The sequence below is a fragment of the Phallusia mammillata genome, chromosome 6, assembly GCF_965637545.1.
Source record: "Phallusia mammillata chromosome 6, kaPhaMamm4.hap1.1, whole genome shotgun sequence".
Lineage (NCBI taxonomy): Eukaryota > Metazoa > Chordata > Ascidiacea > Phlebobranchia > Ascidiidae > Phallusia > Phallusia mammillata.
In genome coordinates, this window is record NC_137257.1 from 8,808,051 (window position 1) to 8,831,174 (window position 23,124).

Consider the following 23,124-nt stretch of genomic DNA (forward strand, 5'->3'; position numbering starts at 1 on the left):
TGCAATTATGCATGTTCGCATTTTTTTACTGCCTGCTTATGTGCATTATTTATTATCCCCGTACAAAGTTAAAATATTCATGAAATTTTGTGCGACCCCCGAAAACCTTAAAAGGTCTCCTGCCATGTTGTAAACAGATCTGCATAATTTACCATCTCGTGGGCACTTCCGAAATTAAAAAAAAAACTTTTTCGCTGCATTGCAATACACCCTTTCTACCAGGTAATATGCAAATGATACCGTATTGATTTTAGTCCTCAAGCTTTTTATGTGATATTTGTAATATAGACCCTGCGTTCACTTAAAAAAATAAGCTAAGTCCAAATCACATCTAGCGTACAAATAATACAGCCTACTTCTTGCTCATCTTACGTATGTTGTCACAATTTCAAAAGTCGCCAAGGAGCTAGTTCGGGTCTCGACCTCAAGTGCTACTTGTAGTCATAACTTAATAGCGCCTAATATTGCCTTTGTTTCCGACTGCTCAAGCGAAACTAAACAAAAACTAAGCGGAAAAACGATTTTTTTGCTTCATTTTATCTTCGACAACTTTAATCGGCTGCTAAAACATCGCGAACATTTGTTTGTTTTCGAATTCAGGAATTTTAAAGAACATAAAGCATGTGAAAATAGCATTTTCTCTGCAATATCTCTTTTTTGAAAAATGATCAGATTGATTGACAATTAATTAAACCTATTTCGTTTTTGTGTGTTATTATCGCACAGGAACCACGAAGCAACATGCTAATCATGTTACAAACATATTTTTTTAAGTTGTATTTGGTATAGCCTACACTAGGACTAAGGAGCCAAATCAAAGACGACATAACAATTAACGCGCAAACGAAAGTCGCCAGCCAACATCTTTGTGCAATGCACCCCAAAGATTAGTAGGATATGTTTTTTTCTTCTCTTTTTGTGTCCAAATACTAAACTACTGTCCACCATCTTACAAGCGTCAACTTTGTTTAACATTTGTTTGTGAAACATGACGATCTGGTTTTCCCAATGGGTTTCCCATTTAAATTCAACACAAACGTGCATTTCAATCACTTGGTGGCCTCAACGGTTTTGCCGCCCTTTATTTATCGGTTTGAGTTGATCGATTAGTTGCGACTTTCCGCTTGAGTGTTTTTGACGCATCTGACTGCGCATGCGCGAGAATCAACTGAGGCGTTTCCCAACTCCGAGATTTTTGATGATTGGCGAATGATTTTTAAAATTAATTCGAATAATTTAGGTTTTTCTACATGTTAGTTTAGCAGCATTTTGTGGTGGCTAAGTAGTTTTTGGTCTTAGGGAGGTTAAAGTAGTTTTTAAATGATAATAAAATGGTCTGTGTCGTTAAAATACTTGCTAAAAATTGAATTTTGCGTGAAACGTGCGTAAACACATAATACTGCGTCTAAACTTTTTTGGTATCAATTATGCTTTCTGAAATCCAGTTGTTGTTGTCTAGTTTTGTAGCAATTGTTGCTTGTTTGTGATTTTACTGTGTTCTACCCAATCCGTTAAAGATTTTTTGTGCTGATACTGAAATAAGAAAAGGATTTTTTGTAATTTGGAAAACTGTGTAATTTAGTGTTTTTTGTTTGTAAAAGTTGTTAAATTTTCAAAAGTTTTGTGTTTAAACTTTAAACTTATAAATTACCAAAAGTTTACTTATAAATTACCAACAATTACGTTGAATCAAATTTTGGTGCGTAATTTAAAGTTAAAAACAAATTGTATGTAACAACATTTTCACACATGTTAAGACTTGTGTGCGTTTAAGATTTTCGACTGCTTACTCCCAAAAGTAAAGTATGGTACTCGAATATATATGACTGTCTTTCGAAATCAACAGCAAGGCATTTTTGTTTTCCTTGTGTCCCCATCGTTTTTGTTTATCCTCAGAGTCCCAAGAAAGTTTTTGTTAATGATAATGTGGTTCACTAACTATTAGCTTATATATTAAATTGTTGGTCTTAAAAATATACGTAAAAAAATTTACCCTTCGATCAAAGCTACATCAGTGTTGCGTAGTTAAAAAGATGATGTTTCATACATGTTAAAAAAGGATGAACTTTTTTTAAAAATGCGTTCAGTCATTTTTGTCAATAAATTTTGGTCACAGTGTTTAATACAAAATGGAATATAAACCAAGTAGTGAATTCCACAATGGAAGTTGTTGTTGTCAAGCAAGTGAACTATTGGTCTGAATTGTTTCCCTTAACGCCAAATGATCATTTAATAATTTCCTGTATGGGACGTTTGTCTAATTTTGTGAGCTTTGGAAATTACTCTATTTGTTCAAAGTAGTTTTACCCATATTGCATTGTCTTACACTAAATTGCAGTAATCCTCTTTGTGAAAGAAAATTGTATTAAATTGAAATGTAGATATATATAAGGCAGATATATTTGTTGTAAATTTGTCTATGGTAGCACTTTTAGTAGTTTTGCCCCTATTGCATTGTCTTACTCTAAATGGCTAAAAATTTCTAAAAATTAAAGTACAATTGTGTGACTTTAAAATATGCTTAAAATGGAAAAGATATTTATACTGTGTGTTGTAAGTTTGTGCATGACAGTAGTATTGTATTGTGACATTAGGGTGTTAATATCCTTACTATTGCTGTTGGGTCAAAATGTCTGCCCTTGGCAAATGTCCCATTATTTATGGTCTATTTAGTCCCCGGCCGGTAATGTGCAGTGGAAGTTAATATTTAACTATGGTTTGTGGTCACCTTAAAAGCCTGTAAGGTTTTACCAGCCAACAGTTTTGCTAACACAGAGATACAGATGAAAACAAGTATTCATTGCTTTCAAAGTGAACTTTTTTGAAACTTTTAGTCTTTAGTGAAGATACAGTTCCACAAACAATGCTTTATTGATACTGTTGTTAATCATTTTGGTGTTTGGCCCAAAATGAATCATCATGTTTTTTAGAATTTTTTAAGGTTTTGAGGTTTCTTTATTTAAAAAGCCTGGTATTACAAACTTAATGCCCCTGATTTTGTGAAAGCAGCAGCCACCAAACTATTGGTAAGTAAATTTGTTGGCAGCAAAATAATAATAATCAGTAACTGCTTCCCAAATGTGCATGGCACAATGCTAGATGCTGCCTAACAATTTTTAACCCTTCACCATTTGAAACACTAAACTGTACTTACCTATTAAAATGCATAGCAAGTGTATGAAATATATTGTGTGTTGGTAAGCCGTTCATTGTTGTTTATTGGTTCAGGCAAGTTTTACACGGCTGTTTTTTTAAATCTGTTAGTAGGTTAATTTCACAAAATGCAATTCACAGATTTTTGTGTCATATTTAGTTGTGTTGTTTAACCCAATTTGGCAAGCCTTTATTGTGTGAAATTTGTGTTTCTGATGCAATAAACAAAGTGACCATGAAAGCTAGCATTTCCAAACTTGTGTGACAATAATACCAAACCAACCGGCAATTTAATCTGTATACCCCTAGGGCATAAATGTCATAAAATTCAAGTATGCAGTGCAATACTTCGGATGTTTCTTTTACTCCATTCTAAAGCTAAGTATTAAATCAAAGTATATGTATTACGCGTATTAGGTACAAAAATCATTTTGTCTGAATTAAAAAAGATGTGGTGTCTGTTTGTATTGTGTATGTTAAATGGTTGCTTGAACCTATGTGGCTTTAAATCATTTGTCACTTTTGCAGTTGTAGAGTTGTAAAATGCTACCGTGTGTCTGAAAGCTGAACACTGACCAAAGAGGGCAATATAACAGTATAACATACCACCATTAGAAAGTTGTTGTAAAAGCAGTAATGGCAACGACTGTCGAATCAAGGCACCTCATTCAAAGCGAGGGTAGTGTGTCAGATAATAGTGAGGACTTGGGCATGGATGAGGACTCGCATGCTTCTATTCTTGCTTCTGTGCGCGAACAGGAACATCAGTTTGCACAACTTACAAAGGAAATTGAAAAAGAACGAAAAACAGTCGCACAACAACTTAACCACGATCAGTACGGAAACGACGGGGTATGATGCACCAGGGATTTAGAATATAAATATACTAGAAGCTGATAATTGATTAGATGCATGTGTTTTCTGTTGGTTTGTCAATAGAAAAGATTTTTTTGCACATGGGTTTGTTTAATTAACACCAGGTTTGAATCTTCATCTAAGCATATATATATATTTTCTACATGCATGTATTTAATTTAGCTTTTGTGGTGTTTTTGTTTGTGAGAATGCTACATATTACATGGATTTTTTGTTTCATTTTTGTAAGTGGTATCTTTTCTGTGAAAGGTTTCTGTAGTATAAAGACTGGTGCATTTTTGCATGTATTGTATTGGGGTGAACATATGTTATTTTTAAGTCAGTTATGTGTACCATAAATGGCCAACAAATTTACTTTCACCACTCACACGCACAGAATGATCGACACATGCACATAATGTTACGTCAAACAATGATCCAAAAAAAGATGCTGCCCCTAGATTCCATTGTTTGTGTTTCCTTACTTTGGAGCAGACACGTGCTGCTTAAACTGCGTACATACAATATCAGCTTAAAGCCCTTTTAAGTGGTTACCCCAGGAAACTGATCCATTTACACTGTAAACATCCCTTGCATTTAAAACCGCCCGAGTTTGACGTCTCCTTGACGTAAGGTGCTCCAGCAAGCGAGTCTGTTTCTCTACTTGTGACGCATCTTGGAAAGGAAACTCGTTTTTAAACAGTAAATAATGATACAGGAAATAAGGGGTAGATTACGTTTTTGAGTTTTTTTAAGTCCAGTTTGTTGAGTTGGAATATAAGTAAGGCAGCACTTATGCTTTTCATCCATATACTGTTAGTTGTACACAGTGTGCAATACAGAAACTTGGAAAAAATTAGCTATGAAGCTGAGGAGGCAAGAACATGTCAATTCAATTACTAGTGACCATGTGCCAATCAATTTTGGCTATGCCAGTATGGCTGTAACATCATCCCCACCTTTGAAGCATAAAAGTATTGCACCAAAGCTAAATCTGTTAGAGAGTAAACTGTTTCCGAGATGTTGGGAAAGTCAGAATTGGGATACAGGCCTTCGAAGCAGCAACTCTATGTCATCTTTGGAAGGAAGCATTAATGCTGGCTTTACCACAGATGATGAGGTCTGTATGTGGATTATGTTGTTGGAAGGCTAGAGTCATGTTTTCATATAGTAACAAAAAGTGATAAGAAATTTGGAAGGGTTGTTTTACTATTTGTAGCCTTTCAATGATAACTTCATTTATCACTTCTTTAAAGAAAAGCAATTTTAAGCTTTATTTGAAGGTGTTACTTGCCAGTTGGCAGGTCCAATCGTTGCACTACTGTTTGCTAAACAAGCATCACCAATTTGTTAACAAACAGTCATTATGCCTTTAATGACAGTGAACAACTCAGTTTACCCATTTACAGAATCAGTCACACTTGCCATTGATAGCCTGTATATGCCTTGTGGCTGTACAACCTGACAACTTTTATGGCTTTACATCCTCTCCATCAAATCAACCTTGTAGCCACAAATTGTTTCTGCTCGGTCAGGCACAAACTGTGTACCCACTTGAACTGTCTGAACATATACAGTTTAACTGTAAGTGGTGACCCATAGCGGTGTGCTGTAATAACAACGGCATCAGGGATTTACTGTGACCTCCAAAAATAGTAACAAGCATTTAAAAGTCTTAGTTGTGCATATTTATACAGTAAATCTGACAAAGGCATGAGCATTTGCCGAAACGTTTGAAAAATAAAGCATGTCGCTTTTTATGTCTGTTTGGGTCATTATTTTTACTATTAAATCTGACGATTTTGTTGGAAATTTGTGCAAACTAGCATGTATTTTCTCTCTGCAAAGTTTGACATTTTTTAAACAAAGTAAAAAATGCTGCCTAACTTTTTAAAATTTTGAGTTGAACAGTCGTGCTGCATTTGTATTACATACTTATTGAATGCAACATTAACCGGACATGATAATAATCAATTGACTAAATTACCCAATTATGGTTTTTATGTTGGATCTGTGCACACAACGAAATGCCACACCTCATAAGAAGTTATTGTAGTTTGCTACTAGGGCTTGAAAATATGGTTCTATTGTCATTGCATGCCCAGTGAAATTCAATACATACGTGCGACTTGTAGTTGCCTTTCATTGGAAAATAGGAACAATGTGACAGTTTATGTGAATTGTTTTGTTATACACAGCTAGCCTGTTTCTCAATACACTTTCTTCAGCGTCCTAGCATATTATGATGGAAAACAAACTTAGATCTTTTCCTCCCTGTCAAAAAGGAGTACATTTGTATTGCTGTTTTATTTGTTAGTTATACTTTTCCTGGCATGACCATTTTTTATGGGACAAAGTGTACCAAACTAACTAACAATTTGTTTTATCCAAAATGTGATTATTACCAATCAGTTTTTATTCATTGGGTTTTCTTATTCAAATAGGTAGTTTTTGTAATTTAGCGTATGACCAACAAACTAACAACTTGTTTTAACTAAAATGTGTTGATTTCCAACTGGTTTGTGTTTATTTCATTTGTTTATCTTATTCAAACAGTTCTATATTTTTGCATGACCATTTTGTGCACATTTATTCATTGCATGGAAAACAAATGATGTAGAACCATATTAAGCTTTAAAAATAGTCCGTGTTGTAAGTTGTTTTACATATATATTTCTTGATTTTTGTGCAGGAGTACGCCGACAGCATGAATTCCGATTCATACTACGAACCACAACAACAGGAGTATGTGTCACGTACTGAGGACTACAGCTCTCCTCAGGAGGAAACTGAAGTACTTATAGATGAGAATGGAGTGGCTAAAACTGTCACTGTAAGTTCTCTGAACTGTACAAACATTACAAAGACATGGATTTTAAACTGCTCTATTTAAAACGCTTGCCATGCAGAAATTGTGTTATTTTGGGTTTCACTTTTTGACCGTAAGTCGTAACACAAATTACCTGCAGTAAACAATTGAAAGCAGCAATTGTTATTTGTTTGTGAAGAACTTGTTTGCAAGTCTGTTACATGAAACTTTTATCAACAAATGTGCTTGAACAGTTGCCCTGTTACATGAAAATATGTGTTTTGAAAATGGTTTTTGTTTTATTTCAATAAGTAACTAAAGATCCTATTTAGATGAAATATATATTCTTAAATTATCTTATTTGACTGATTGTGTTTTTTGAAAAAAAAATTCCATTCTCAGTTTTCATTTTTACTTATCTTTGCAGAAACGTACAGTGACTAAAACAGTAACTGAGCAGAGAGTTCGACATATTGAGGAACATCATGGCAGTTTGCCTCGTAATGGTTCAAAGTAAGTCCTGGAAAAACCTAATTTATGTGCTTCCTATTACTGGATTACTCTGGTATTGTTGTCGTTTATCCATCCATTACCACTATACCATTGTCATATTTGCATGCTAAAAATATTAGAAAAGTGGCTTTATAATGTTTTGATTAGTGCCAATAAAAGTACAGAAAATATTACAATTCTACAACAAAAATATCATCTTTATTGTTACTATTTGTGTCACAATTAGTTTTCAATCATATAACGCATTTGGGTTCCTATGAAACTATTGAGTAAAGTTTTATGACACAGTACATGGCCTTTTTACCCTTGAAATGGTTACGCTAAATGTATTTTTGCCTAACAGACAATTGACAGGGTTTTAAAAAATGATTTTGGTGTGCAGTGGGCCTAGGCTGGGGTCAGATCGTGACAATCATTATGGATCAACCAAGCGAAACCAACATCCAACCAACCAATACAACAGTGAAACTCAGCCAATTATGGGACACAGGTAAGGACAGTCCAAATAGTGAAGTAATGCACATTGAAAAAATCAGTTGAAAAATGTAGTATAAAATTTATTTTTTAAATTTTTTTGTTACACATATGTGGAAAACAGACTCAACTGTGAAAGTTTCTTGTCTGGTATTTTTCATCAATAAATTTTTGGCTTTTAAAAATTTTAAATTAAAATTCCAAGCCGTAATAAATAGGATTTTTCCTGCAAAACAGTATTAAATTTCCAAACCATACACCAACCATAAACTAATTTGTCTAGACTTGAAAATAAACTGGTGTAAACCAACTCTCTGAAATTGAATCAAAGATATAAATTGTTTTTATTGCTAGCTTATATTTTTTGTGGCACTCTTCTTTAAAAATGCTTGTAATTGTTGGCCACATTAAAACCTAGTTGAAACTTAAGACATAGATGAATAGCTGGAATCAGCCATGAAGTGCAATGCAGACCAGCAATCACTTGATTTTTCTAGCCTACGCTTTGCCATATGGTGAATGCTTGGTGATCGGCTAATTCAGTTTAATGGCTTCAATAGACCTGGCATATTATGATTACTAAATAAACTTTTGTTGTATTATTCAAAAAGAGCTGAATCTGTAAACTCGCTAAAAAAGTAAAAAAATCTATTGTAGAATCTTATTTAAAAATGCAGCATGACTTGTCACAAATGTCATTACTTTTAAATATTATTGTTCTCAAAATTTCCAGATCATCAGCAAGCAGTTCAGGTAGCGAGCCACCCATGAGAAAACCAAGCGACAGCCACCAAAGACCAACACATGACCAATATGGATATGCCGAGGTGCGCAGACAAACACCAGAGAAATTCCAGCCAGAGGATTATGGTCTCGAAGATGACAGGTGTGCAGTTTGTGTTGTGGCTTGTGGTTGATGTGATTCAATTCATTGTCATGTTTTATAGCACCAAACATGAAATTTGCATTATAATTTATACATGTCTCTAGAGGTTAAATTTTTTGTTTAGATTGGGTACGTATGTTTTATATGTAAACCTCGGTTAATCCCGATATTCGCCTAATTCAGACAAAACTCAAGGTACAACTGATTTGTAATGTGGTAAGGCTTTAACTAATTGACAGCGTTAATCTGGATCTTTACCTAATCCGGATAATTTGTTTGGTCAAAACGCAGCTAGATTAACCAAGGTGTATTGTATGACAAAACATCATGAAATGGTGTCCTACAATATAATATGTTATTTTTTGTTATTTTTTTTTCATTCAAAGATGTAACTTCGGGGTTTGTTAATGAGTAACACAACTTGTTTTTTATTTTTTGGAATACTTGGGGTATTTTGCATTGTATATAATTGTTTGTTCCTATTTTTCCAAGGCACAGTGATTATGATGATGACAACGATCAATATGGCCTTGAACCTAGCGGATATCGAGAGCAGAGACGCAGAGGAAGTGTTTCTTCAGAAGCAAGCAGTACTGGAAGGTTAGATGACAGAAATTGTTTTATGCATCTCTTTTTCATAAGTTTTATATTTGATAAATATATATATTATATTTTTATGTTGTCCCTTGTATTACTTCATTCCAAAAAAAATGGTACACTTTTTTCTTGGACTTGACTTAGCAATCTTCATTGAAACCTACTTTACATTGACTGGTGTAATAAATATGAAATGTATATTTAACAATAATTTAAGTGGTAAAAATATTATTGTAAAATGAAGTGTTACCTCTGCTCTCAAAACTTACAGCAGGTTGACAAACCACACAAACAGAAACAAATAGTAAAACCCTGTTTGGAGTACATTAACAAATCCCATTAAACCTTGGGTAGAACAACACCACACAAGTGCAAGTTTTCATGCATAGATATGGATATATATTTCCTCTATTTGGTATCGTCTATTTTAGCTTTCAATATACTGCTTTATAAGGAAACAGGACATGTATATATGTTATATCTTCAAATGACAATTCTTATAATTTTCAAAATCTTGAACTACTGTAACATTTTTGGAAAATTTTTGGTTTAAATTAGAGGAGAATAGTCTGTAATAATGTGAGGTCCTTTAAGCAATTGGTTTACTTAAATGGGCTACTGTATATTGTAGATATGCACAAATTGATGAAAGCATGCCAGTGGCAGCCCCAAGGATGGCCCAGAAGTTTGGTGCCAGGGCACCTCTTGCCGAACAGGAGGCTGGTAGTAGGGGCAGCTTAGATAGGTCAGTAGTAGTGATTTCATTTTTTCTCACAAATCTTTTCACAATATTTTCTACCATTTCCTTTTAATTCTATTAACTTACACATTTTTATAATCAATCTTTAAAATTTCTATAATTTTTTCACAAAAAAGCATTTAATAAACTTGATCATTGTGTTTGTTAAAAGAGTGCTTTATTATTGGCACTTGTCAGTTAATCATACCAAATTGGTTTCATACTTAAAATTTGATATAATTGAATGTACTTCAGTGCACTTAATTTTGTGAGCAATTAATAATTTATACTTTGTCAAGTGTTCAGGAAATTTTAAAGTGGAAACACTAAATCAGTCACTGTATTTTCATTGTTTTATAAAAACAAATGCATTTAGTGCAAATCAAAGACATAAATTACATCCTTAAAATCAAATTTTTAGTTGGCCTTTGGTTAAAAACATCCACTAATCATTTATTCTTATGTCAAGCAACAATTTTTCACTGATTCACTGCCTAAAAATCGTAACTGTTAAGCTGAACAAAAATTAAACAATCAAACTAAACTTTAATTGCGTTTTGCGTTTTTATATTTAACAATGATGTAATTTAGTTGCACTACCACAGCGTCACAGGTGGCCACTTGCTAATGGCAGCAATATATTGTATCCTCATATTGAAGTGTTTGCTTATCCTATCAACTGCTGCACCTTCCTATTGGTCGATTTAAATGCACTGTTTGCCAATTCAGTCAAGCCTCAAAGTTGACTTTCACAATACAACTGGATTAATAATTTACCCAAATAGGTGTTATGTGTTGTAAGACATTCTAAATACGTCCTGTAATGGTTTCACAGGCTTGGACCGAACTGGGTGAATCCTACTTTGCCAGAAGTCATCAAGATGCTTTCATACAACATGCCAGTAGTGCAACAAAATGCCGCTGGTTATATTCAGCATCTTTGCTTTAACAATGACAAGATAAAAGCTGACGTGCGTACCTTAGGTAAGTCTGCTATTTGCCGAGGAGTTGTACTAGCTGTATGGTGTCTAAATGTGCTTTAGGAGAAAAGCTCATTTATGATGACGCCCACTCAAATAAAGCTGCCATCTTGCCTAATATGTCTCTGTGACATAATTGAATTGCCCACTTGGTATATGTTTATGGTCTTGTCCTGACTGTGATGTGTCATCCAATTTGAACCAAATACATATGTTAAAATCTTTAGAAAGTGAATTCAATTGGAAACAGTTAATATTGTCCCATTTCTGTAAATATTACCTACCAGTACATAAAGTATTCTTAAAGATGAGTAAGAATAAAAAACAACCTTTTAATGCAAAATGATCAATGATGAGTTTTGTGATTTTTACCATCCCCTTCAAAGACAAATTTAAATTTCAAATTCAACCAAAAATTGCATTTCATATTTGTTATGACCTCTTTAACAGGAAATAAAATTACAGTGAACCTTGGTTAATTTGGACCCGTTTAAACCAAAAAATTGTCCTGCTTAGCTGAAGATCCCGATTAACTGATGTCGATTAGTAAAAGCCTTACCACATTACAATCATTTGTACCTAAATTTTTGTCCAAAATAGCCGTAGATCCTGATTAACCGATTCCAGTCTAACCGACGTTTACTGTATCAAAACTTTTTTGATTAAAAGGTGGGATTCCCCCTCTTGTGAAACTCCTTGATCACCCAAATGAGAAAGTGGAGTTAAATGCTTGTGGTGCACTGAGGAATCTTTGCTATGGATCAAAAAACGACGACAACAAAATAAAAATAAAGAATTGTGAAGGCGTACCCAGTGTGGTTCGGCTTATACGTGCTACTAAGAACACGCAAATAAGAGAACAAGCCACAGGTATAAACCAATTTTGGGATAGTAATCTTTGAATAGTATCAACCAAAACTAAATGGTTCTAAACTATTTTTGTCTGGATGAATTGATTCTGATACTATTAAATGACTTGTGGGACTTTACAAATTATCAACATTTTTCTGTTTTAAAAGAATTTTGGCTTCTTTATCACCACAAAGCAGATTTTTTTAATGTAAATCTTATTTTAAATTTAATTTTTAAATGTATTCCAACTATTTTTGACGAGTTCCTCTCTAAACAATTTGAAACATTTTCATTCATCCCAAATATACTATATAGTAGATGCTAAACCACACAAAGATCATTTTTTAAAGTTCGGTCTTTTAGAGCTTAAGTGTCTTTTTTCAAACCACATGTACATATTAAAGTAAATTCCTCCCAGTAGGGGACCAATCCATGAAACATTCCTAAGCTCCTTGATTTAACTAAAAAACATATCTTCAGCCTTCAAGAAAAAGTGTAAAATAAAAGTGTAAAACTTAATGTATCATTTTATAAAACCTTTTTTCTTACTTTTCATGCGACTTTTTCTCCTTTTTAATTCTACCATTAGAAACAGGCAAAAACACTTTATGTATAACACTTGCTTAGGAACTCTATGGAACCTTTCTGCTCACCCTGAATTAAAGGGGCAAGTGTTGGAACTTGGTCTTGAGCCACTTAATAATCTCGTCATTGTGCCTTATGCTGAAGCTTATTCGAAGCAGGATGGAAAAGCTAAAGAAGTTGAGATGGTTGATGTGTTCACAAATGCTGTTGGTGTGATCAGGTAATGTTTAATCAGTGGTTTATCTGTGATTTGTAAGATATGTTTAAAGTTTACTTGTGGTTTTTTGTGTGTGTCTTGGAAAACTCAGAATGATGATGTGTTGGCAGAGGGTTTAGCATTGTTGTAAAAAATATTTTTATCAGTCATGTAACTTTTTTTTGAAGAGAAATTTTGCTAACTTTTAGTAAAGTCCATTAAACCATTTTTCAATGATTTCTAAAATTATTTCATTGTAACCCTAAATTTTTATTTTAGCCGGTGCGATTCGGAAATTCATTTTTTTGTCTATTCATTGATTGTAAAACCAAATTTAAAGACTTAAAACTTTAAAAAATGTACTGTGCTGTATTTACTCAATTGTATGCTGTTTGTTGTGACATTAAGAACTTATTGTTAAGTAATGTTGGCATGCAAAAGGAAACAAAATGCAAAATTGTATCAAAATGCAATGGGGTCAAAAAAACATGACATTAAATGTAAGCCACAGAAATAGTAGGGTAATAACTTGGCTTACAATGTATGAAAATGAGATGTAATAAACTAGTGTATATATTGTCTGGGCATCAGTTTATGGTTTTTCTGCCTTACTAGATACCAAAGGGTTTGAAACTACTCCATACTAAAGTGTTGCTTTGCTTTTAGAAATCTGAGTTCAACAGACAGTGCTGAAAGTCGACGCAGACTTCGTGAGTGCCCTGAACTGGTTTATTCACTCATAAGTGTGCTTCAATCCAACATTGACAATGGCATGGCTGAGAACAAGGTTGGTGAGATTACTGGAAAGCCCAGCACAAGTTATAGTGACTTACTGGTGTAGTTTAGCTTAAACTGCAAAGGTATTCCATAACCCAGTGTATAAGACCCTATGCCAAACAGAATCAACTGGTGTTGTATTTGTTCACAAGAACTTAGGATGACAAAAACTTTTGGTAAAGTTTTTTATGTTTAAACCAATCAATCATACAAAAAAAGGTACGAACTCATACAAAAATATGCGACTGTATTCTTTAGCTTAAAAATTCCAGTTTTGACACAACTTTTGCAGAAACTAAAACATACTTAACTGTTTTTTTCACAGGACACTGAAAATTGTATTTGCGTTCTGAGGAATCTTACCTTTCATTTGCAAGAAGAAACTCCCAACAAAGATCTTTACACGCTCGACAACCGTGCATCAGCAAACACCAGCGACCAGTCCGACACCAATTGTTTCGGCAAAAGCAAACCAAAAGGTATGCCACATTCTATTGTATATTCTTTAATTAAATTTCATGCAACTTTGGGCACAAATAGACAAAGACATATTTTGGAGGGAGTCATATAAAATTGTGTCCAAATTATTTTATCATGCAAAATGTTTAATTTTTTTTTTGGTTTGTTTATGTCAATATTGTTTTTTCTATTTCTAGCAATTGACTAGTTTGAGATGTTTATGCATTTTATATGAAATGCTAACATTTTGCCAGAAACAATCTGTTACTGCAACTCCTTAGAAAAATGTTTTCGTGCATCTCACGACAGCTCAGGTCTAGGTTTACTTTTTCCCTGCAGCAGAGATTTAACTGTCATTTCACTAAGATTGTCCCTTGTAATTGTTAAAAATAAGACAATATGAGGACATTTCTTAGAAATAAGACCACAAAAATTTTACAAACACACTACCATTCAAAATTAGGACAAATCTTGGAAATAAGGACAGTATGGCAACCCTGGATATAACAGTGCAGTTTAAATGATCAAATTCAAATCCCTATAACCCCATAAAAAATCCCTACAATGTACACTCTTATCAACAAACCCTTTCAATTGTCAGATAAGCCTGCTGTAGTGGAGGAAGTACCACCAGATGATCCCGATGCTACCGGTGCGTCGTTGCTATGGCAACCAGACATCTCTCGTCTCTACGTGGGTCTCTTGCAGGAGTGCAAAAAGGGTGACGACATTACAGAGGCAGCGCTCGGTGCCATTCAAAATCTCACAAACGGCACATGGAAGGTACGCTTATTAAAGTTTATATTCACGTTTAAAATAATAACAGCGGCTTACGCATATGTTTTCTCTCATAAACTGAAATGCTGACCCTTCAAAAGCGTGGCTTCGAATGAAGTAATGGCCAGTTACGAAAAATTTGAGCGCATAATTCGTGTCTTGAGCATTGTTTTGGAATTGCTAACCTTCGAGGATTCAAAACTATGCTAGCCTACAGTCAAGCAGAACAGGCCTATCTCTTGGTCTAGCCATTCAAGCAAGGTTTAGGTCAGTGGTCTTCAACCTTTTTAGCGAAATCGCCCCCTTGCTAGGGCACTGGCTCCAAATCGCCCCATTGTTGTTTTTTATTTCTTGACACTTAGCGTTTGCGTGCAATTAGTTTTACAGAGCACCACGAAAGCTCATGTTTACGGTTAAAACCCAATTTAATTGCTACAAGAACACTGAGGGTCAATTTTACGCAATTCTAACGCAGCTACGCAAAGTTTGTGACGTCATAGACAAGATAAAATTATACGATTATGCGCAAACAATAGCCTTTTTGTAATTTTGATTGAAAATAATGGGGCATTACTCAGTAGAAGAGAAAACTATACATTCCGCATTAATAACTTACACTAGATTTATCAAATTAAATGATACAAAAAAATCGCAGTTTTTGAAGCGCTAGTAGGCCTATAGAAATTGTAAAAGTGAAACACGTTTGAGGGAAAGCTCGTTACCGTTATATTAAAGAAATGTACAGCCGGTCACCATACATAGCTCTAACAACTCGTCCCGTGTGGCCAAATAAACAGACCAACCTTGCTCTCGATATCACAAAAAGTACAAAAAATCGCCAAATGCAATTTATTCAATAGCAGCAAAAGCTCATGCGCCTCCTGTGACTGATGTTTGTTTGCAAGACGAATAACATTTGCTTATAAGTTAGCTTAGTCTGACAATTATTGTATATTTTTATCAATCAGCAATTTTGAAATCGCCCCCCAAATCCCAAAATTGTCACTATCGCCCCCTCGGTGGACGAAATCGCCGCCGTTGAAGAACCCTGGTTTAGGTGGTACGCAGCGCTAGGTAAAGTCATCAGGCGGTTCGCGATCGGTATAAGGTTGAGGACCACCGTTTTAAGGAGTGTCAAAATTCATGTCTACTCATAGACATGACAATATCCTCCATATGTAAATTTGCCTTCTTTTTAGAACCATCGGGTGTCCTGTAATCACGAATTGTAGACCATAAGTTAGTGTTAATTATGTCACTTACATTGTTTACATTTTTTCAGTGGTCTGTATATTCGAGGATCGTGATACGCAAGGAAAAAGGGCTGCCTATCATTATTGACAAATTACGAACCAACAATGACCAGGTGGTCAGGGCTGGTACAATCGCACTTACTAACTTGGCTGAAGACATCAAGAACAAAGAACTAATCGGTATGTTTATGACTGGGTAACTTTAAAATAGCAAAGTTTTGCATGAATATTAGTTAGCAGCAGCGCTTTTTGAGTTTGGTCTGCCAGACGTTTCCATTGCAACCACGAAATGTGTTTGTTATCGAGTTCATATCATGTAAATACATTAAGGGTTTAAAGAAAAGGTTCCCGAATTTTTCTCGTTTTTTAATGAAAAACGTCGTGGCACACTAATCTTACAAAACTGTTGCAAAACGGTCCATAAAAGTCTGCAAAATTATACTTCGTTTATTATGGGTCCCCTTCCCTGAAGGGGACACATATTGTTTTTGTCCGTATTTTTTTTTTCTTTTTTTCTTTTTTCTTTTTTCTTTTTTCTTTTTTCTTTTTTCTTTTTTCTGTCTAACGCTGGTTTGTAACGCTGGTTTGGTCAAGAAAGAGTGCTTCAAATTTATTCAAATTTGGACATATGTTAGATATTAATCCAAACTTGGTCCACGTGAAGTTTGACCCCAAATTACCCAGCGGTTCACCCACAGGCCCCCGAAACGGAAAATTTTTAACGCTGGTCTGTAACGCTCGTTTAGTGAAGAAAGCGTACTTCAAATTTATTGAAATTTGGACATATGTTAGATATTAATTCAAACTTGGTCAACCAGAAGTTTGACCCCAAATTACCCAGCGGTTCACCCACAGGCCCCCGAAACGTAAAATTTTTAACGCTGGTTTGTAACGGTCGTTTAGTAAAGAAAGAGTGCTTCAAATTTATTCAAATTTGGACATATGTTAGATATTAATCTGAACTTGATCCACCTGAAGTTTGACCCCGAATGACCCAGCGACACACCCACAGACCCCCGAAACGTAAATGTGTCTAACGCTCGTTTGGTCAAGAAAGACACTGTAGGCAGAAGTCCCAAGAGAGTACGTTTACGAATAATAGGGCAGAGCGGGAGGGCTCAGCTTGACGTCGGACAGACGTTTTACGAGACGTCGTTTCGGTGATTAGAAATCAGCTGTTTTGCACAGCAATGCATGTCGTTTTATTAAGTTATCACTCACATTTTCAGTTTTGGCAAAGGTTTCACACATATGACGCGATTTAAACCTAATAAGCGTGCTTCGGTTTCGTATAATGTCAAGCAAAACTTTGTTAAACAAACTAAATATGAAAAAATAAACTTGACTTTTTTGCAAGATAAAAGTTTTTTTTAAATGCTCGTTGTTAGGTTGGCCGCTGCATGACCACGGGTTACTTAAGGTCAATTAGTAGGTATTACTAACACAGTTCAGAACTTTCTTTCGCCATAACGTAGCGTTTTTTGTTTTTTTTTTGAATCAAATACTCAAGGCATGTATAAATTAGGTCAAACGGTGTTGTTGAACACCAAGGACGGCGTGCTATTGAAAACGGTGTCAAAAGGTCAAACAGTCGTTTGGTGTGTGCACCCTAAAGGTTACTACAGGTCAATGGTACTCGTTTTGCGAAACAAAGTTAAATGAAAAACTCGTTTTGCGAAACAAAGTTAAATGAAAAGTTATGTATACACTTGCAGCAAATCGTATTTTAATTGTCTGTAACACAACTGTTACAGCTTTCTAGAAAAAAATTGTGTTTAAAACCCGACCTTGGACGACAATATCTGGGTCAAAGCAAGAGATTAAATTGAAAGTATTTGTTTCGTTCTTTTTTAATGCTTTTGTAATTATACGACAATAATAGTGCAAAAAAATACAACAAAATTTTTCATTGTTGGGTTAACGCTTTCTAAAAATTTGTTCTTAAGAATTTAAAAATCACCGCAACATTTGTTTACCGTAAATCCGCACAAACACGCGTGTGGGGACCCATTAGTTTTTGTTTACAAAAACAATCATATGTGTAGATCAAATGATGTGTATAGTAAATTGGTAAATATCGTATAGAATATATAAAATGGAAGTATATCAGAAAGCCACCATTCTAGTTTTCCAGGATTTTCCCTTCGAATAGTAGGCATTAATTTGCAATAGGTATTCGTGTTACTTTGTAAGTCTTGAGGTTTTGGGTGGGTATAGCGTCGATTCAACATGTCAGGCCTAACTGAAATACACAATTTTTTACAGGATTTTATGTATCTTTATCTAATTTTGTCTTGTAGTTGACACATAAATTACCTATAGGTCTCTATTAAATGATGCCAAATTGTAGAGCAATTAAAAAATAGCTTTGGCCTATAATGAGTGTTTTTTGGGGGCTTTAGCATGTTTACTTGGTTGTTACAGGCAAATTTGCGATGAAGGACTTGGTATACAAATTACCTGGGGGATCCGACCCTAATGTTCGACTCTCAGATCTCACCACAATTGCTCTACTCAACACTATTCGATCTCTCGTGGACCAAAGTGCCCCAAACACCAAGAACCTCCAAGAAGCCGGAGGCATTGAAAGAATAACAATCATCAATAACCCAAGGTACCTTGTAACATTGTTTTATAGTGTTAGAGGTATAACAATTGCTGCTTAAAATCTATGAGAGTTATACATTGCATTATGCTTTGGTTTAGTAGCTTTTGTTATTTGACAAATGTTCTACTAAACTAAACCATACTGAAACTGTTGTCGCCGTATCTTGTACCCTTTCTGCTTTGGTAGGCGCTGGTGTAGTACCTTGTGTTCGCTAGGTACGCTTAGTTCTGCTAGGTAACGAACTTATACAATACTCGCTTGATGTGCGTCTCGACTTGTTATGATTTTTTTGTTCATAGCCCCTCTATTATTACTGTTTTTATAAAGAGTTGTAAAGTCAGAGTCGTAAAATTTTTGGCACCTATTGCTTTCGGCCAATTTTGTGAAAAAAATTTGCAAAGGCCAGGTAAGGCTTTGGTTTGGTTTGATGTTGAGTGCAGTAAACCTCGGTTAATCCGGAGTGCGGACCCAAAACAATTCTGAATTAAAGCGATGTCGATTAGTTAAAGCCCTACCACATTACAAATCATCTGTACCACGAGTTTTGTCCGAATTAACCGAGATTAACTGTACTTCTACTGAAATAAATAGTCGGGGTCAGAAAACTATTAACGGACCAACTTTGTGCTCAGGGATGTGGGTCAATACCATCAGAGAGTCGTAAAGGCCGCAGGGCAGCTGCTTAAAGCTATTTGGGCAAACAAGGACGTCAGGTCGTCACTGAAAAAGGATGGGTGGAAGAAAGAACATTTTATTCCAACTGTCACTGCTGAAACTTTGCCAAGAGGGTAAGTTTTCCCCTTTTCACACTGGGAGTTTTTTTAACGTAGGCCTAAATCTATGAAAATCGGGTAAAGTGATCTTGATTTTGAAACGTATGTTTGTTTGACGTAAATTATAGAGTAGAGTGGATTATGATTGTCGCGTTGCATTGTTGCTAAAGTTTTGCTTTGCAATGCTCGATGCCTGGTAAGCCCGTTAGAATGAGCCAAAAAATAACTCCCTGCTACACAGAGTACTCGAGACTCTGTTGGGTTTAACTAAAACAGATTTGATTTGGCCCTGCCTAACACACGGGGACTTTTCACTATGAGAAATTTCGCTTTTCAACCGAATTTTTGGTTTAGTGTTAAAACCACTCGGGTTCGGTGCCGCTTACAACTCTTATGTCTTGGCGCAAAAATACCCAAATCGCGCTTCAAAGGCGGTATAGGCTGGCCTACCGAATTTCAGCGGTATCGGGTTTTGGTCTGATGCCGTAGGCGAATTTTTTTTTTGCAGGGCTGGAAACAAGCCATATGAAGAACCACGCAGCACACCCAATGCAAGCTCGTCAGGTGGTCGAAGAGCACAGAGAAACGCCAGTCAATCTGCTGAAGAGGTAAAAAGGCAATTTTTTACACATTTTTTACACCAAAAAAAAAACAGGTCGGGCACTATTTAAAAAGACATTGCCAACTTTTAAGCGAACTTACAAAACTGATATTCAGGTGTTGGTCTACGTTTTCGATATGTATGGAATTTATGAGCATAAAAATTATACTTAAGAATAGAAGGGGAATTTTCCGGCCAATTTGCCGCCCTCGATTGTAAACCGCATTTCGTGATGTTAGGTGCAATTGTTAAAATGCACTTCTCCTTGCAAACAGTAGGGTAAAAAATCTTGCTTACAGCCGCGGCTTACAACCGAATGAATACGGTAGTTTATTTTCGTTAGTGGTGAAACCTGTATCAAGTTTATAGAGCTCTTCTGGCAAGTATTTTTATTCCGACGTTTCGACGTCCTATACAGGTCTCCTTCAGGGTAAATAACACTGAATGCACGTGGTTTAGTGCTCGATAAACAAAGGGAAAAAAAGAATTGAACGCAAGCACATCGCAACGAAAACACCGCGCGATAACGAATGATTAGGCCTCTAATCTTTAAATAGGTGCCTCTTATAGCACACTGGAAGTATAACGACTGTTTTGATGTTCATTGTATTCATAAACTTGATATTATGCCTGGCAGCAATAGCTTACGTAGTGAAACCTGTATGTATACATGAAACGAGAATTACGACCAAATTTAAATTTTTACTTTTATTTTTCGTCAGGTCCCACTCAAATCCACCGAAGGCGACACAGTGGACGGCGGAAAACCAAAGGGCCCGGCCGACTCCTGGGTGTGATATGACGTAACCAATAATGACGTCATTACTTACCGAAGTGCCTGGCCTCGGTCGTTTTTGCTTTGCACTGACACCCAACCCCCACAACACTTACGAGCTGTCCCACAGCGACCTCTAGCGACGGAGCTGACACCATCCCACTACTACTCTTACTACTATCATATATGTCGAATTTTTTACACACGTACATATTGAAATACATGCATAGTATATATCGTGTTCGGTGGGAAGGTTCACACTAATTTCGGTGCATGTCCTTTTTAACTTTTTTATCCCGTACGACATTTACTTTAATCGACGTAATTTTGCCAATTTTTTGTATCACGGCTCATTTTAATTTCCAAAGACCAACGAGCGGATATGCAACCCGAACCACGTGACCAATTGTCGAGCTCATGACCCCCAGGGTGTCACGTGACAAACCTTGTCCTGTTTCCGTAGTCGATTTTAGCGATTGTGAACTGCTGCGGCAATCATAGGCTTGTGCGTTCGGCTTTTTTGCGCTTCGTGAAAGTAAAAAAAACACATTTTTAGCATGCAGTCAGTTTTTTAACGCAACATTACTGACTTTTTTGTCGCGGTTTTAAGAATATCGCGTTTTACTTTGGTGCTTTCATCACGTATTTGTACTACTCTTGTATACTTAAAACATTCTATTTTTAACCTGATGATATGTTTTTTTTGTTTAATCGCATGAGTGGTGCGTATTACCCCGGTAATCCAATGAGCTGAGCGCCGCTTTTTCGCTTTGCTTTGAATTAGTTTTCCTGAGCCTAATTCGTTTACGTTTACGACATGACCAAAATTCATTTTGAAACCTGTTCACTGCCGTACACTTGTACAAAGTGTGACCCCACGTAACCCCGAGTGACGTCATGTTACCTGTTGACGTCACTCGCGCCCAGCACCCCCTCAAGCACCCAATTAATCTGTCTAATTGCGCACATTGTACCCCTAGTATATCATGAACAATAGTTTCTCTGTTTTGTGCATTGTGAAAAAATAATCTACGATTTATGACGTAACAGTCAATGACGTCATATAGTAGTTGCGTGTGCTTTGTTTTTTGTTTGTCTCGAGAGTAATAATAATAATAATAATCGGTTTTGTACATATTCTCGGTAATTTACGTTTCTGACGCTTCCGTGTGTATATTTGGCTCGATCGAATTGTGTTTTTTTTCTACATGATTTTATTGCAAGCGACCCCCCTAGCGTGCGTAGCTTTTAAACCGTTTGTCGTGTTTTCTTGCTCGCTGTAACTGAACATTGTGTGGCGAAGCTTGACAGGACCACGACACTCCCAAACCACAACTGTGTGCTCGATATGTAGCCAGTTTTTCTGCCATTTAGATCTAGATGTTTAGTTATCCAAACAATTTTTAGGTATCAAGGTTTAGTTACATGGGGCGAGGATTTGGGCTAAAAACGATTTAACGTATAAATGAGCTTACTCAAATTATTCACTGATTAATGACTTTAGTTTATGACCAGGATTAGGCATAGCCTACTTTCTTTAGTTTTTTTTTTGGGGGGTACGAATGTTCAACTGTTTTATAAATCGGATGCCGGTGTTCGTAAAATAGAGAGTATTAGTGACATTAATGAGTTTATGGACGATCACTGCATTCGCTGGAAAGATACTTCACTTGTCAAAAATAAAGTTTAGTTCAAACAGCCACGTTCCTCTGCCGCCGGTTAGTGAACTTTTGGGATTGCCCTTTAAAAAATATTATGCAAAATTCTACACTGCGTTTGCAACTTAAATCGTAACGTATAGTTAGGCTTACAGCTTTGTAGAACGCAATAAACGGTACGATTTGTTTTCAATTCACTACAGGCTTTGCTCATGCTGCGACAATTTTAGGCTACAATCTGAAAAACACCGGGTCACAAAAGTTGTTTTGAAATTTGTCGGTCTGCAATCGGGCTAATATTCATTTTTTGCAACACAAGCTTCAAATAGTTGAGAAACTCTGGTTTGAAACGCTGTCGCTTCTGAGTAGCAGCTGTAGTTACCGGTAATTTGCTAGTTAGGTGGCGTAAGGGTTTCAGTTCTAATTTCGCCGGGAGGGTTGGTAAATGCTTTCCGGCAAACAGAAGGGGAGAAAATACTTTCGCCGCCGCTGTTTGCGTCATCCGTACCACTAGAGCCGTTACATCACGAATTTATTAAATGCGATGCCGAAAAACTTCCGTTGAATATAAAATAAACCAAGTACAATTTTTTTTGTTACATTTCGCGCAATCGTTGTTTTAAATTTGTATTAGTATCGTCAACGTAGGGATTTCTAATTTAAGCACAATCGTAACTTGATGAAGGGGGGATCTTGAGACTTGCGTCACGGCACATTGCCCATCTGAAAAAGCAAGCATTGACTTTTGGTTGACTCGAAAAGGGTGTGAAACTGTGAAATGTAAATGAACAGCGGGAAGGGTGT

The 23,124-nt window shown here is 35.8% G+C and overlaps 1 protein-coding gene across 3 annotated transcripts; it reads left to right on the forward strand.

Annotated features, from left to right (window-relative positions):
* The first annotated feature begins 2,932 nt into the window (after positions 1–2,932).
* LOC145232179 (splicing regulator ARVCF-like) lies at positions 2,933–21,997 on the forward strand. 3 transcript variants are annotated; one of them, XM_080096715.1, is made up of 19 exons: positions 2,933–3,026; positions 3,682–4,005; positions 6,701–6,841; positions 7,245–7,330; positions 7,713–7,820; positions 8,538–8,690; positions 9,183–9,290; positions 9,919–10,032; positions 10,862–11,010; positions 11,676–11,876; positions 12,486–12,663; positions 13,306–13,426; positions 13,742–13,895; positions 14,477–14,658; positions 15,935–16,085; positions 18,330–18,519; positions 19,146–19,301; positions 19,795–19,894; positions 20,610–21,997. In XM_080096715.1, the coding sequence occupies exons 2-19, from the start codon at positions 3,790–3,792 to the stop codon at positions 20,682–20,684; spliced, it is 2,583 nt and encodes an 860-aa protein (XP_079952841.1). In that variant the 5' UTR covers positions 2,933–3,026; positions 3,682–3,789; the 3' UTR covers positions 20,685–21,997. The 3 variants fall into 3 exon arrangements, with proteins under 3 accessions (XP_079952841.1, XP_079952842.1, XP_079952843.1); XM_080096716.1 differs by lacking the exon at positions 9,919–10,032; XM_080096717.1 differs by lacking the exon at positions 3,682–4,005.
* The last annotated feature ends 1,127 nt before the right edge of the window (positions 21,998–23,124 follow it).

What these genes read in the sequence shown, in the direction of transcription:
- LOC145232179 (XM_080096715.1), top strand. Translation starts at nt 3,790, where the DNA reads ATGGCAACGACTGTCGAATCAAGGCACCTCATTCAAAGCGAGGGTAGT. An exon ending in AGTAGGGGCAGCTTAGATAG is followed by an intron (nt 10,033 to 10,861) that starts GTCAGTAGTAGT and finishes ATGGTTTCACAG; the next exon opens with GCTTGGACCGAACTGGGTGA. An exon ending in AGCTGACGTGCGTACCTTAG is followed by an intron (nt 11,011 to 11,675) that starts GTAAGTCTGCTA and finishes TTTGATTAAAAG; the next exon opens with GTGGGATTCCCCCTCTTGTG.